Below are 16,969 nucleotides of genomic sequence, written 5' to 3'. Positions count from 1 at the left end.
CTAACATATGGAATATGGATGTTACTTTTCATCATGTTCCATCTGCCATGCTGAGAAGTGCATGAACCTCAGTTCATAAAATGGTTTATGGGCATCACAGAATCATGGAAAGTGTTACTCCTGACTGAAAATGCACCACAGAGAGCAGAAAAGCAGGCATGTCTCAGGAGCTTTACATATGGATGCTCACATTCTTGAAGTATTCGATTCACGTGATCCATCAAACTTAATTAAAAAGGATCTTTTATATTTTTTCCCCAAAGTAGATGGTGGTGATACAGAATAGCCTTTACCATATTTTGGTGGCAGTATTGTAGTAACCTGAAACAAAACCCCTCTAGTATTTATCACTTACTGATTCATGTGCAGATCCCCTAAATGAGGTTTCCTTATCCATAGGTGTGTTGAGCACTGACTCTGTTCCTAAGACTCTGTCTTAGGCTGAGACCAAGACAAGACAGGGCATGGAGGTCTCTCCCACTGATGCCCAAAGGAATGTTGATGGCCCACCTGTGGTCAAAGTGACAGTTTTGTATGGGGACATACTCTAGGGACTTCCACTTTGGTAGCCTGAAGAGACACTGACTGTGTCTTTAGCTCTTAGAAAAATCAAGGATGGCAGGAACTTGGGAGATTGGTTTGTTGTGGTTTTTTTTGGAGGAGAGGTGTCAGGCTGTGTCCCCTGCTGAAAGGGACCCTTTGGTGGCTGATGAAGATGGCTTCTCACTTCTGCAACGTGGGCTTTCCAGGACAGCATAAAATCCCAGAATGGTTTGGGTTGGAAGAGAGTTTAAAGCTCATTTAATTCCACCCCCCTGCCATGCACAGGGACACCTCCCACCAGCCCAGGCTGCTCCAAGCCCCATCCAACCTGGGCTGAGACACTGCCAGGGATGGGGACATCATAGCCACTCACCCTCTTTAGGCAGCAGCAGTCCATCTATTGGAAATTTTTCCAGTAGGAAAGGCTTTGGCTCAGGTTCCTAGTAGGTAATCACACAGCAGAAGATCAATGGCTTATGAATATCCATGAAAAAACCCATTCTGTTTGGCTATATTTGCCTACAGGGATGAGTTATGGGCTCCTCTGCTGAAGGGTCTCTTTAGAGGAGAAGGATTTGTGGAGAACCCATTGTGCTGAATCTGTATTAAATTAATGTACACACACCACTTCTATTTGTTCTAAAATTTTTATGCTTCTAGACCAGATATTAATCAAACAACTCTGGACTTTTTCTAATATCCCACTCCTGTGGATGGGATATGTTAATGGAAGAACATTCAAAGGGTTTCCAGAGTTGGCAATTACAAGGGCGACGGATTCTGTAGAAACTTTTGAAAAGAAGCAAGTTTTTATCTTGCCACTTGCTATTAGCAGCATTCTCTTGAACCAGAGCAACTCCACATAAAACACTGCCAGCTACTTTTAATGTCTTTGTGTCTTTATTAAAACATAAACTTTGATCATCCTCATTTAATGATGGCACCAAAGTGCCTTCCCACCCCTGCCTCGGCACGGCTCTGTTTTGGTGGAGCTGGGTCAGTAATAATGACCTTTTTTTTATTTTTTTTTTTTCTGCCTGACCTTCATTCCTTTTTTTTTTTTTTTTCATTTTGATTTTTCCTCCTGATCCTTCTCATATTTACTCCATAAATTTGTTTGACGACCGCCTCACGCCGTAATTCTGAAAAGGCAGATCAGGACAGAAACGTTTCCCCGTTGCCGACAGATGATACGAATGATCAGATGAAGGAAACAACACCGTAAAATATAAAGAGTTTTATTTTCCTTGGCATCTGCATAAAAAAAACCCAAAAAAAACCCCCACTTGTAGACGTTGTTTCCAGTGGCAGCAGCGGTTTGAGCGCAATTTCGGTAATTTGATCGCAGCTGATGAAAAGCTGACAAGATTTCCACAGCGCCCCATTAGATGAAAGCAGCATGAAACCACAGGTTAATCTGCAACCAGATTTTCATGCTTATTACTCTAATGATTCCATCACATTTGATGTAGCAGGCTGCAAGGCGTCTCTCGGCAGCAACAGTGTGCTCCATTTTGATCTCTCCACTCATTAAAGGCTGTAGTAATTTGCCTGACCTCTGCCCAGGTGCATCTCTCTCCATAATTGCATGTCATTCCGACGGGGAAATTACTGGAGAGAAACCCAAGCGTTCATCCCGCTTTCCGAGTCAAAAAACTAACAAAAGAAATATTGCATTAATTTCCAAATGATGATATTACATTTAGTGCCTGGGCCCCATATATCAAAACCTGAGAACTGCTCAGTTACTCTCCGTGCTTAATCTTAATGGTATCTGTGGATGTCAAGGGCACGGAGGAAATTAAATCGGAAAGTGCAGATAGACCTAAGAAGACATTATCTCTTGATGATTGCAGTTTTGATAGGTATTTCAGTGAATTTCATTTTCGCAGAATGGTAGAAGATGAGTTAGCCACCAGATTTTCTCATTTTTCTTCCCCGTGATTTATGTGAGTTGAGTATAAAACTTTTTATGGGAGTGCAGTTACCGGAGATGAGAGGTAAATTAATGCACTGGGTTTCCATCTCGGCTTCATGCACGATTGTCAGAGCTGTACACACGTAATGGTCTCCATCATTATTCAGGGTTGTTTACATTCAAAATATGTAATGAAATCTGTTCAGAATAATGAGGGAAATAAAAGTTTAGAAAATTGTAAAGGTCATGAAGTTTGAGAAATGATGCAATGCTCCCAAAATAACATTTAGGCAATATAAATTACATTATTATGCACCAACTCTGCCTTATAGAGACATGAAGATAAAGTGCTTTCGACTAGTAAAATGCTGTTAGTGCTCTCTGAAGTATGAGAATGTGTAAAATGTTTCTGATTTCATATTCTGGTTTTGTGCATATTGTGGAAAAATACATAAAGGAACTTTATGGAGGCTACTTCACTCTCCACAAGTTTAAATCCATTTCCTCCCAGGGTTTTCTCAAACAAACATTTTCACGTCGGGGCCTTTAATTATTAATCTCATTACTGAGACCTTCATCAAATTGATTGTTTGAGGGGATTCTTTTTCCTCCTCTTCTCATGATTTTGTGTGAAGAGCTTTGGTAAATATGGTTTTTATTACATATAATGGAGAGGAATTTGGGGCTTAGGAAAGTGTTTGGGAGAAGAGAACAAGCCAGGAATTTCTGTAACTATACATGGCCTCCAAATCAAATGGAAGGGGGTGCACCCTGATTTTATGCAGCCACCTCTCTGATTAATTATGGTTCCCCCTAAAACATGGGGTATTGTATTTATTGGTCAAAAGAGTCATTTCAGAGCACACAACCTAAAAGTAATTTTTATTAAATAAGAGAAAACAGTCTGGAAGGCAGCCTGAAAAACAGGCACGGGGAGGGGAGTTGGAGCACGGAGTCTGAAATAGCAAAGAGCAAATGCTCTGCTCAGAGGATACCATATTGATTGGGTTCAGATTAATTCCTCTGTAACCAGGTGTAATTGGGGGTAGAACTGTTCAGCTGAGGGCTAATTCAGAGGTAAGGAGATGTCTGGGATATTTGACAATGCTTTTCTCATCCTCCAAATCTTTTTCCTTTGCTTTTACAATTGCTGCATTGCAATCCAGAGATTCCCTTGGCTTCCCCTTTTCTGTCAGGGATGTGTTTAGGCAAAACCAATCTCTTTGTGGGAGAAAATGAAGCAGAAATTCAAGCATAGCTGTGTTTAATAATACTGTGTTTAATTCCTCTGTGTTACCTGTTGTGTGCTCCTTTATTTCTAGTCACTCCAACTGGAGCTGTGGGAAGAGCAGTTTATAATGTGTGAGTTCAAACATTTGTTTTCAGAGTGGAATTTAAATATATATATTTCCCCTTAGCTATATAAATTGCCTATCACCATACTGATTCTTCAAAACCACTCTTCCACACACCACTTTTTTTTAATGCAATGTACCAGAAACATAAAGCAGTGATAAATAGAAATCCATATTTATAAGCTAAGCATCATCAACCTCATAATTTTTTTTAAGCAGTGGAGATTGTTCTCACCTTTGCTGGCTTTCCTTTTGGATTAGCACTTAGCCCGTGCTGCTCCAAAGCTTTATCTTTCTCAGCTCAAATCCAGCTCAGAGATTTGTAATCTGAATAATTTTCAGAGGGTCCATTAAGCAGCACATTAATTTGTAGAACAATGACCAGATGTTGATGTTAGAGTTCCATCAGCTCTTCTATTTATCAACACCTTGACTTTTTTGGGGATGGTTACTGTGTTTCCACAAGAATGTAAATAAAAAGGGGATATTTTGGGCTGCTGCTAAATAAAGGGGTGATAATTTTTTATCCTTTAGTATGCATGTGGATGCAGAATTATTTCTCTCATTAAAGACCTCATGCATGCAGTGTTTATGGCTCTGAGTTTAACATTTTCAGTAATTTTTCCTTTTTAAAAGACCTGGATTGGCCAATTTTTTAAAATCTTATTTACAACTCGACCTATTTCTCATGGCAAGTTAATCCATTTTCTGTATCCCCTTTCAGTATAAGGCCATTTTCCTTCCTTTTTCCCCTCAATAATTTTCACTGAAATTAATACATCATGTTTTAGGGTCCTTCTAGAGGAGCACTTGCTGGAGCAACATGCAAACTGCTTTGGATGCCAGATGGAAATCACTGCCACATGTTTGAGCTCTGCATGGCTCTTTGCCACAGACCTTGCCTTCTGCCTTTTATTTTGTTCCAGTGCCATTGTTGCTTCTTTCTCAAGTTCTGATTTGATAAGAGTTAAAGAACCATTTATTTCCTTACCCCCTTGGGTGTGATGATCCCTCAGGGGCTCTGAGGATGCTGGGCAAACCTGGGTCTGTCTGGGAGGAAAAACCTGGTTCAGTGAGGGGGGTGTAGGGAATCTGTGATTAAAGTTAACAAATCCAAATGTTTTCATTACCATTTATGTCCTGGATGATGGGAGGAAAAGGATTTTCTGATCCTCTGCTTCTGAGATGTGGCACGTGCCAAAGTGTTAAGCTGAGGGACAATCTGATGCATTTATCCCTTGGATCTCAATTTGGGGTGGAAGTTCAGTTGGACAAAAAGCACGGAGTGAAAATATCCTTGTGTTATTTTAACAGAGAACTCTGATGTTCCCTGAGGTTGCTGAGCAGCCTTCTAGCTGAGACTTTCTAGTGATGCCAACAATTTTGCCTTTCCTCTCTGGGCTCTGCACCACAGCTTTGGGCCCTCTCATTCCCTTTTGAGGTCTTTCCTTCCCAGTTTTGATAACTTGGCAGACTTGGACTCAGCAGGACTGGAAAGGGCTATCTGCACAGCTTGGAAAAGTTTCCCAGACCTTTCCATCAAGGTGCAGCTCCTTCCTCCTGGCTGTGGCTGGGGGATGCTCCTTCCTCCAGCAGGTACCACCAAGATCTCTTGTCTGTCACCAGTTAAGCTGGGCTTGGCACTTTGTCAGTAGTTCTGTTCTTTCTCTGGCCTTTAAGTGGGAAAAATGGCTTTTCTGGTTCCTCCTCTGTTATTTTGGGATAATCATAGAACCCCAGACTGCTTTGGGTTGGAAGGGACCTTGAAGCTCATCAAAGTTCATCTAATTCCATCCCCCTGCCCACCAGCCCAGGTTGCTCAGAGTCCCCTCCAGTTATCCTGTCCTTCCCTAGTCAGGATGTTTTATCACTTTTATTCCATGCTTTACATGATTTTTCTGTTTATAATTAATGTATATCTTGCTTTGATAATTGTGTAGATCTGACAACATCTGAGATCAAGATTTGTTTTGTGCCCCGTTCCCTTTGGGTGCTGCAATGGAACATTTTAGTGCTGTGCATCAACACATTGCTCTCATGTGTTGGTGGGAATGCCATAAAAAGTATAATTTTTTTAGGAAAAGGAGCATCATTTGTTTCTTAAGCTTAACATGTTGTGTGTTCCTGCCCAGGCTCTTTGTGTACTGTAAGAAAATACCAGGGATTTTCCAATAAAAACACTTCTGCTTATTGCTCTCTCTAGTTCTCTACTGTGCTTCTTGGAGATAGTGAACAGCCTGTGGATTCCTCAGGTTTTTTTTTTTTTTTCTGTTTTCTCTCCCTAATTTCACCCTCCACAGTAGCAGTAATGCAAAACTGTTACGTGAGTAGAACATAAAAATGATGTTTGGTAGTTAGCTGCTGGACATTTTTATACAGCTGGGTAGTAGTAAAACCTAATTCTCCTTTCTAGTAGAAATATAATTGTGGGCAGAAAGCAAATTGGGAAAAATCTTGTTTTTAAAGTGAGCAGAATCAGTACCATCTCTTATGGGGTTTATCTTCCCAATTTATACATTTCCACAGTTTGTCAGAGACTCAGGGGGTTTGGGACAGGTAGATCTGTGTTAGGTGAGGGCACTGGTCCTGCTGTATCCTCTATCTGAATGTTACAGATGGATTGTATCAGAGGAGAAACACCAAATGGACATCACTGTCATGTTAACATCCAGTTATTTAAGCTGATTTATGTCTGAAAATGTTGGGGTTTAATTCAGACAGTGCCACCTATGCTTATTGCATTTCTATATTGTTAATTCAGGGTATAAATTCTTCTCTGGGATTCTTTTTTATTTCTTAATATAGAAAAATGCTTTGAATTTGCCACCATCCAGTTCATTCTCTTTGTCTGGCTCATGTGACAAAAAGAAAATGATTACAAGTTCTCAGTCTGCTTTTTTGTTTTGTCCTTTTTTATGCTGTATGCTTCTGTAAGGTATTCACTCATTTTTTTTTCTTGTTACACTTTTTCTTAACCTTTTCTTGAGCTCCTCAGGCCCTCTCTCTGGTCTTGGTTGGCAGAAATGGAGAGGGCTTAAGGACTGCTAGGTTGGTCTTTAGCAAATGCAGAGAGAAAAAAAAAACAACCTGTAAAAACCCCCAAATTTGATCAGGGTCATGCTAAGGCTTTTGTAGAGATGCTACCAGAGGGAAAAGTCCTGTGGTTGAATTATACCCAACCAATGTCATGAGTGATGAGTAGGAGGAACTGAAGAGGTCCAGTTCTAGCAGAAACAATAAACATCAGTGACCTGTTCTGGGTGAAAAAAGATCTGTATTTGTAAAAAGGTGAGGTAAGAGAGAGTTACAGCTTGAAATGCTGCAGCAGCATTGCTTGACTCCTGTGCTAATGTCATGTTTTCCAGCAGAGGCAAGACCACACTTGACACCATACCTGACAATGATCACAGCTGGTTCTTCCCTGGAAGCTTGGACTCTAACAATTTATTTCACTCAAACTTTCCTCTCAATTTTCCCAAGTGTGTTTTCACTCTTAACATTGTTTTGTCAGTCAATATTTTAATCATGCATCAGAAGCAGCAGGAAGATTTTTAAAGAGAAAATCTGGTCACTGAAATGAAGTGCTTGTTTCCAACCTGGTAATTAATTATTGTTGGTACAATTTAAAGCTGGAATTGAATGTTTTGGAAGCAAAACATGACACTGCTGGCATGGCTGAATTATCTGTCCTTAGGGATTCTTGTCCTGCCTCCTGTCACTTTACAAGGTGCCTCTTAGGGAATTCTTTCCCTGCTTTTACACTTAGTTGTCACCTTCAGCATTTGTACTGTAAATATTTGGTGCTATTTTTGCTTTTACACTGTTCTGAGTTCCTTCTGTGTTCTGCTTAAGCCCATAAGGAAAGGAGGAGAGTTTGTTTTCCAACTTGAGCTCAGCATTGCTCTGATGATGTTTCCTACACCAATCATTTCACCTTTTCCAAGTTTCCTGAGGGCCTATCTGAGTTTTGTCATTTAGTGGTGTGAATCAATACTGACCTCCAGGAGTCAGCCTTCCTCACACATTGCCCACGGCTTCTTTGGGGCTCCAGTTGTGAGTTTCACATTAATTTGTCCATTTTCTCAGGGCATTGGCCTCGTTCACCAGTAGGACAAAAGCTTTCTGGAGCCCAGCTAGCAGCCTTTGGTTAAGAATCCTTCACCAGTTCCTTTTTTGGGGCATATTGATTGATAATAGCAAGGCATCTGTACCAGGTTCTCCTGGGGCTGTACCAGCATCCATGGAGCTGTTGGGTTTCAGTGGCTGGGTTGAGGTCAGGGTGAAGGAGAGAACACCTGCAAAGCAAGTTCCTCTGCTGTTTCCAATGGGTTATCAATGAGAAAAGGAAGAATTTTTAGTCTGCCTTGCTTTATTCTGAGCAGAGATGTTCACACCTCCCTGAGAGGAGTGGGAAAAGGCATCTGGGCTGTGTGGAGCATTTCAGTGTCAGTGTTGCTGGAGCTTCATGTTCAGTGCTGGGAGGCTAAGGCAGTATTTGCTTTGCCATGGAACTATTCCTGGTGTTTGCCACTGTGGTCTGAAGTGACCCTGGTGGTTCTTGTTAACCCAAAGTTGTCACAGGAATGGAAAACCCACAAATCCCAGAATGGCTTTTCTGAAACGGGGCAAGTTGGGCAAGTTTGTTCTGGATGGGAAGCAGATCTTTTCCTTCATCTCCTCCCTTTCTTCTTTTGGCATATTTAATATGCCAAAATAGATTGTAATAATGAGTTCATTGCAAGTGGAAGAAATTTGAAGGTATTTTTACAGTTAATTTCAGGATTTTTCTTGCTGTCACCAAGAAGCTTCAACTGTGATAGTAGCAGTGGTGTAGTGGTTATGACAACAAATTTTGCCCAATAATCCTGAGTTTCTGCAACTAGCTAGGAAAATGCTGGACTGAAAATATCAGACAATTAAAATCTGGGCCTCTATTGAAATTGCCTTTTCTATTCTGTGGTTGGATGTAGCATCTTTCAAACTGCTAGTGAGAAGAGCTGTCTGTAACTTCTTGTAGTAGAAAGGGAATTGTTCTTTGTTGTAAGTTTGCCTCTCTTGGTAGATGTAGACATAATGCAAACCTAAGGATTGATAAATAAAAAATAAATAAGCTCCTAAAACCAGAAATTGGCTCTTTTATGAATTAGTCAAACAATTAGTTATTGTTACAGATGACATTTTACAGCAATCATGCTTGAGGGAGCATTGTCAGATGGGATGTCCAGAGTGAAGCCCTTCTCCTAATTACCTTGATTAACATTTGTATGGTTAATGGGGTGAAACTGGGAGGGTGTACTGGTCATCAGAAGAAATGTTGTAGCTGCAGTATCTGCCTGGAAAAGTTTTTGAAGTTGAACGATGACACCAAACGTTTCCCTCGTGTTTTGGTTTTAGTGCAGAGCAGAAACCTCCCAAACTTTTCAGATGCTTACAGAAATAATTGGGTTCTGAACTCCGTGACAAATGGGGTTTGTGTCTGAATTGAACTGTGGAAACGTTTGAGTGGCTTCGAAACGAGAGGGTTGGCAAGCACATTGGACACAGTAAAACATCACTTGGGATAATTAGCATAGTGGGGACACAGCCAACAAAATGTTCCTCAGCCCAGCAGATGTGAAGAAATACCTTAAGGAGAGGAAGAAATCAAAACAGATAACAAGAAGTGTGAAAAACTCACCGTTTTAATCATATTAGAACCAAATTCTGAACACAGATGGGTAGCTGTGTCTTGCTGTGTAATGAGGTCACCCAGGAGCTGGGGAAGCTCTGCTGTGGGGGGCCTGAGAAAGGTGCTGGAGGGTGGGCATCAGTGCTCAGCTTGGCCAGGATGGGTTTTGTTGGTCAGATCTGCACATTTCTCATGGTTCCTGTCTCAAAAATGATGGGAGTCATTTCCTGTGGCTGGTGTGGAGCTGAGGGTGGGTGAGCTGGTGTGATGTGGGTGATGGAGCTCTGTGAATCCTCTCTTTTCAGACTCCTGCTGAACAGGCCAAGGCCAGGTTGCAGCTGGTGCTTGAGGCAGCTGGTAAGTGTTGCTTTTAAAAGTCAAATTCTCTTATTCAAAACTGTGTTGAACTTCTGTAATATCACAAAAATGAAACCTCTCCAGGTGGTAATTTTAAACTTTTCTTTTTGAAAAATGCTAAGAGAGTCCTTCTCTCTTGTAGCTCATTTCAGTTTCTGGCTAAGATGAAACTGGTGTGCATCACCTCTGGCACTTAGGGAATCCCTTTAAGGAGATAAATAGACAGACAGATAGATAGACAGACAGATAGATAGATAGATAGAAAGACAAATAGATAAATAAAAATAATTTTTGTTTGCTGTTGAGAACCACCACTCAGACTTCACGTGTTTGTCCTCTTGCTGCTGTGACTTTATTCTGTTCTCTCAAAAATTTGGTTTTGTGCCTTTATTCTTTAGCACATGAATTAGTGCATGTAGATCTGCATATCAGATTAGTGCATGTAGATATTTATATTTATTGATTTGAAGTGGTAGCAGAAATACGAGGTAAGCTTTCCCAAAGGCTCAGCTGGAGAGGCTGATCTAAATCCCAGTTCTCTGCAGGAAGAAACATTTTTCTAGCACTGGGAAGGAAGAAGGCAAGATGCCTATTTCGTATGCATTGTAATAAATATCTATTTGTCTTTAGTTCAGCTTTCACCTCTCATATATGTATTTTTAACTTATAAACAGCAATTTCCAAGAAAAACCATTTTTTATTTCTTCCCCTTATGGAAAGCTGCTGTTTTAAGGCATACCCATCTTCTCACACTGCTAATATATATTTTTTTTTTCAAAAATGTATCTAGCCATACAGCTTCAAATGCATTCATTGTTCTCCATAACTTTTAATAAGTCTTTGAAGAATATAATTATAAAATAGATGTGACAGCCCTGACTTCAAAAAGCACAATTTGTGAATACTGCTCCCATCTATCACACCTCATTTTTTAATTTAACACCTGGGAAGTGTATAAAAGATACCTATGGGTTGTATATCATCAGGACCTGGGTCCCCAAAATTTTCAGAAGCAAATAAAGGGTCTGTGACATTGTTAAATTTAAATATTCACAATTGAAGGCTGATATTCAGATTGAAGTTGCAAGCTGTTCATAAATAACTCAAGAGAGTTAATCTGTTTGTTGCTCTCGCCATCCAAAATGCAGCAAGTTCTTTCCTGGCTTTATTGAAGTCTCAGTAATTCCAGGCATTTATGAGTTCATCCCCTCACCTTCTTCCTGCAGTCCTGTATTCAGTCAATTAAATTGAATTTTGATTAAATTGGTGTGAGAGGAGTGTTGGAAATGTTAATAACCTTGTTTCAATATCTTTTTGTGTACTTACTCGTTGCAAAATCAACACTTTTTCCACCTTGCAGCTTGGAAAAATAAACTTGTTAGATTGGTACTGAGCAGCTTTTCTAGGAGTTTTGTGATCCCCAGATTAATTGTTGCAGTTGTAGCATGATGCTGTGTGATTTAATTGAATAAAATGTAAATTTTAAGCTGTACTTCAGTGCTGGGGAGCAGAGCTGGGGTTGTGTACATAGTGCTTGACCCAGGATCCATCCCCAACCTGTGAATGAACTTCTGGAATGTCTGATTTCCATGGTACAGAGCTGGTTTCATCCCACTAAGTGTGGAAAAAAAGAGGTGCTTTAGTTAAAATCTATTGTCTACATTTTAATGGGAGTTACTGCCCTGTCCTCTCCTGGGGTTTGGGCAAACAAAACACTTTCACTTTCTGTGCAGCACAGAATTCCTGTGAAGTGTTGGAGAAGCACCTGGGAAGGTCCCTTTGTTGTTGCCATGCAATACTTTGGCAATTCCATTCCCCTTGTCCTGCCATTTCCAGGCTGTCAATAGGAAATAAGAACAATTTGAGTTTAAATTCAGGCTTTAAATTCAGGATTTGAAGTTTGCTTATGGCCCTTTGCAGCAGTACGTTTATCTAACACTTGAGTTTATAACCTGCTATTTAACGTAGTCTCATGATATTCCAAATTTAATGTCTGCATCTTACTACCTAAATTCCCCTTTTGTTTAGCCCCATCATAAATTCCAAAGCATCCTTTGCCAGTGCTGCTACTGGAGGTGAAAGCTCTGCATTGAAAAATGGGAGAGGGGCTGGGAGGAGAGGTGTGTGTGCATGGATAACTTCTTTCATTTGATAGTTCTCTCAGTACCTGGAACATTCCTAAAATTCAGTAAAAACTATCTGATGTCAGGGCTTCAGCTCAGGTGCTTTTTTCAGATGGAGCCCAGGAACAAACATGTTTGGAAGCCATCCATTTCCATGGGTTTTAAGGCATTTTTGGGCCCTTGATTAATCAGGGAGCAAAGGGGCTTGAGGGTGTTTTGTTCAAATTGAAAAGCAGGAATTCCCAACCTTTCTCCAAGCACAGGAAGTGTCAGTCCAAAAGCTGGTTGCTCTCTGTTGATGTGTGTTGGGCTGGTAAGAAAACCAACATCAGCTGCAGGCAAAGGGCACTTGGGAAGGGCTGGGGTTGCCAAAAGAATTGAGGCACAAAAAGGGTTAGGTAGTCCTTGTGGTTCTGCTTTCTTTTTCTCCTGGTGTTCCAGTGAAATATTGAGATGTTAGAGTTGTCTTCTCAGTCTGAAGATGTTTGTTGTGTGTCTTGTTCTTTTTGCTTCCCATCAACCTATTGACATGGAGTTTAATGGCTTTAGCCCCATGGCCTTTGAAGCATGAGGAAAAAAGTTGAATATTGAAATAAAATAAAAATATTACAGGTTTGGACAAAGCAGTTTTGAAAGGGCTTTCGACATGTCAGCTTTTCCAAGTCCTGTTCTAGGAAATGGCCCTAATTAAAAACAATTAATTATACATTACTGTGTTGTCTTCACTGCTGTTCCATCAGCAGAGGTGCTTGATGGCAGGGGAGGGAGGTCCAGTGGCCAACTGAGCAGGATCTGGAGATGTTTTGTATCTTGGGGAAAATCTGCATTTGGAGTCTAACTTAGGTATTAATTTAGGAAATAATAACTGATTTCTCTGAAAGCCTAAAGATCACACATAGCAAACCAGATTTTTAAATTTACCATTATTATTATTATTAATTTATTTATTTATTTACTTATTTAGGGGGGAGCTATGGGGATGGGAATTATAACTTCTCATTGTGGCAGAGCTGGTAAAATAATAAAAAAAAACCAAACCAAACTTGCCTGTATTGGTGAGGGGAGGAAGATGGTTTTATTTTCAGGTAATAAATTGTTATCAAGACATTTTCTCTCTGAAGTCCTTTGTGCTGACTTCGCTATGCACTGTGTTAAAGCAGCTTTTTCTTGGATGGGTCTAGATTAAAGTCAGTATCTTTATTCACATTATAACAATACTTAAAGATACTGAAACACTCCCCTTACATTTTTGGGGCAACCCATTTTCAGTTTATAAAACCCATCAATTCAGGAGAAGTTGTGTGGTCTCAATTTCTGCTTGCAGGGTTTTATTTACTTACATCTCTTAATATTTCAGCACACTGGAGCCTTTTTAGCATCCTCTGACAATATCCCAGCAACGTGCCCGGGCTGAGCAGATGTTAAGCAGGCAGTAGCTGAATGTTAATGTCGGGAGGGTGGGACGTTTAAGCCTATCTGAAGTATGTTGCATGTGGGCCTTCCAGACTTAGCCACAATGCTTTGTCCCTTGGGAGAATTTTAAAGCTAAACCTCTTTCTTTTTGTCACTCTATATGGACTCTCTCAAGTCAGTATAAAGCAGATCATCCCTCGGCTAAAGCTCTTCAGCTTTTGTTATTGGGCTCTGTAGACCTGTAATGAGGCCTCCTGGCAGGGCTTGCAGGCCAGTTCATGGTCATATGGAGTTTCTGTGAGGCAGCCTGGCTTTGTATAAACCCTGGGGCAGGGGGAGGTTTCTGGGTCACTTCCTACCAGGCCGGGGCTTTGTGGCTCTGCCCCACGGGCTGACAGGGAGAAGGTTCCCTTGACCATCCACGGCTCCCTTTGCCCGCACAATCTCCCCGCCTAATCCCCAGTGTAAACAGAGGATTTAGCTCAGCTTCTGTCACTTACAGTTGCCAAACCACTTGGGTGTCTGTGATTTCTTTCCCAGACTTCATTACCCAGAGAAGAAGAAGCCCTGGAGGTGGGAGCTGGGAAAGGGGGGGGGTGAGTTCAGCGTTCGCTCTCTCGCGTCCCCGATTTTAAAGGAAAGAGTTTGCCCAGAATCGATCCCTGCCTCACCAAAACCCTCCGGGCTTGACAGGGAACCTTGAAACTTTAAATCCTGTAAATGGCACTGGTGTTTTCTCAGAAAGACACAGAGAAGTGCCCCGCAATGGAAATGTATTGATAAGAAAGATCCCGTGGCCGTGCCAGCCCATCGATCCCGCTGCCGTCACCAAAGGAGAAGTTTTTCCGTGGCCATAAGCAGAAATTTCTTGCTCTCTGTGTAAAGACTGAGGACAAAAGGCAATTGATCTGGATTTTCAAAGGTCTAGAGTTGAAATAAGTGACTGATCTATTTTCGGAATCTGCATTTCAATCTGGCCCTCAAAGAGCCTTCGAGCTCCTGTGCAGAGGGTTGGGGACTGAGCTTATTTAAAGGAAACTTCCAAACGGAGGCACTGAGGTGACATTAGCAGTCTGCAGCCAGAACTGATGAATACAAATCACGAGCATTTCCCCACTTATCAGATCTGTGGGGCAGCAATTCTGGATATTGGATATTTCCCTCATTATCTTTGAATGATGCTATCAGATTGCTCCCTTTAATTTCACACCACGCGTCTCTGGTACGTTTTACATATCCCTTAAAGAGAGCAGCATGGAATATAACAACTCATTTGGCCTTGCTTGGTGTAAAAAATGCAAGTGTTAATTAATTAAGTGTCTTAATTTTTGCTGCTTTTTTAAAAAAACCCTGCCCATCATAACACACTTCTGGGGAGAAAAATCCTGATTTGCTCTCGGCGCCTGCTAAATAAATAGTCAAATATTCCTTACTTTCTGCTACCAAAATGGCTCATAACAGATGTGGCTGAAAGGACCACATACGTAGACTGTATGATTTTAGTCTGGTGGAACTAATAGGATCACTTGCTACTTCATAGATCCTTGCTTTTCTTTCACTTTAATAAAAACTGTTTAGTTAAATAGGATGGACTCTATTTTGCTCTTTTCTGGCTATGCAAAGTAGCAAGGCAGGCAGGTGGCAAGAAGTATGAAAAATTTCCTTTTATTAGTGCTCATTTTTAAGTGCCAGATTTAGAAAATATTTATGGATTTTTTGTTCTGATTATTGTTTGGGTTTTGTTAACTTTTGATGTTGCTGCTTGTGTTCTTTCCACTGAAAACTCAAAGGCTTTAGTTAGAATTTCTAATTAAGCAAATAGTTTTTGAAAAATGGGTAATATGAATTGGCACAAAGGATGAAATAATACCTAAAATATCTTGCCTGTTTCGTGGAAATCTAAAAATAACTTACAAAACAATGCTTTCCCCAGAAATTGTGAGAATTTGAACTCACAACAAGCCTAAAAGTTGCTGAATATTGCAAAAGAGATATTACAGTTATTGTGTGGGTACACTCAGGTTAATATACACTCATTTAATATACACTCATTTAATAATACACTCATTTAATATAAAACTCTCATTTCCATCCAAACAGTTGTTTGAGTAGTGTCTATTGGCACTTGGGATACTTGAATTTAATTCTATTTCTACAAAAATCTCAGGTGTGTGAGCAAAGGTGTCTTACTGAGCTCTGTGCCACAAACATGGGTGTAGGGGCTAAAAATGTTTTTTTAAAGTGTTATTGCAGTTTTAGAAGTGTTTAAAGCAGTTATTGAAGCCTGGGCTAAAGGAGAATGTGAATTAATAAGAATCTCTTCCTAATGAAACCACCAAACAGAGAAGGTTTGGATGATGCTCTTGTTCTGTCAAGAAGCTGTAACAACATAAATGGCAAAAGATTAATGAAGTGATTTAAAAGAATTTGTAGGTTGGGTTTCATGAAGCTGCCTCTGCAGGGTTGTCCTGAAGAGACCAAAGATCCTTTTCACAGTTTCAGAAATCAGTCGGAGGAGAAACTCAGACTCCTGAATTTTCAAGACTGGGATTTGCATAATATTTAGACAAATGAAAGGGGAAAAAAAAAAAAAAAAGAAAAAGAAAAAAAAAAGGGGGAAAAAAGGGGAAAAAAAAGGGGGAAAAAAGGAAAAAAAAAAGGAAAAAAAAAAAGGAAAAAAAAAAAAAAACCAGGAAAAAAAAAAGATTGGTCCTGGTCTCAGGTTTAATAAATAAGCTTTAAGGTCATTTCTTAACAAAACATTTGGTGGCTGAGAGGCTGCAGAAGAGATGTTGCTGGAAGGAGAGGAGGAGTGGTGATTTCCACAGGGTCTGCAAAGCTGTGAGCCCTGGAGGGAGTTTTGATCTGTAGTGAGTCTGGAGTTTGTCACCTTCCCCTGCCTCTGCTCTTTCCAAGGGAAATAAACTGGAATGATGCTTGGGAAGTGTCATCAAACCATCCCAGTGGGTTGAGAAGTTGTTGGTGTAGCTAGAAATGAAGAAAAAAAACCCTAAAAAAATTTTAAAATAATTAAAAAGTTAAATTTCTTCATCCATTCCTTGCCCCTGATTTCCTGGCAAAGCTCCATAACCTCTGTAGAGTGCTAAAAAAAAAGAAAATATACTTTCTCCCTGCCAAATTATAGCTGTATAAAGAGAGAGTCATTACTTCAAGTAATTTAAAAAAAAATAAATGGTCTTGTCCTTACAAAGTGTGTGATTTTGAAGTGCAGCTGCTGTCATTGGTGAGCAAAGTTAACACTTGATTAATCAATAATTAATTCAGCTTCATTTTCATAATTGCTGAAAAAATACAGACGTTTAATTAAGCAAATTTGAGCAGAGAGTAAAATGAGTGTGGAACACAATTTAAAATACCATTGTATTGGTGTCCAAAAGTCAGTCACTTCCTGGACCTCTTTTAGGTTCTTACAAGAGATTAAAAAAATAACACTTGGAGCCAGTTTTGTAGAATGTGTTTTGTTTTCTAATTTAGAAGCAATGAGTAGTTCCTGGTACAGGGATGCCAGAACATCAAACAGAGCCCATGAGCAGACTTTACAGTAACTTTGCTGCTTAATGAACATTTATTG

At 40.1% G+C, this 16,969-nt stretch overlaps 1 protein-coding gene across 1 annotated transcript in view; it reads left to right on the top strand.

The window, feature by feature from the left end:
• RSRC1 (arginine and serine rich coiled-coil 1) overlaps positions 1-16,969 on the top strand; it is a 127,594-nt gene that overhangs the window by 63,307 nt on the left and 47,318 nt on the right. Inside the window, exon 6 of the mRNA XM_030456109.1 lies at positions 9,790-9,841. Within this exon, the coding sequence (XP_030311969.1) occupies positions 9,790-9,841 (52 nt within the window). The remainder of the gene's footprint in view (positions 1-9,789; positions 9,842-16,969) is intronic.

The sequence above is a fragment of the Calypte anna genome, chromosome 9, assembly GCF_003957555.1.
Source record: "Calypte anna isolate BGI_N300 chromosome 9, bCalAnn1_v1.p, whole genome shotgun sequence".
Taxonomy (NCBI): Eukaryota; Metazoa; Chordata; class Aves; order Apodiformes; family Trochilidae; genus Calypte; species Calypte anna.
The sequence above is the reverse complement of the archived record's forward strand: the minus strand, read 5'-3'. Positions and strand labels throughout refer to the sequence as shown.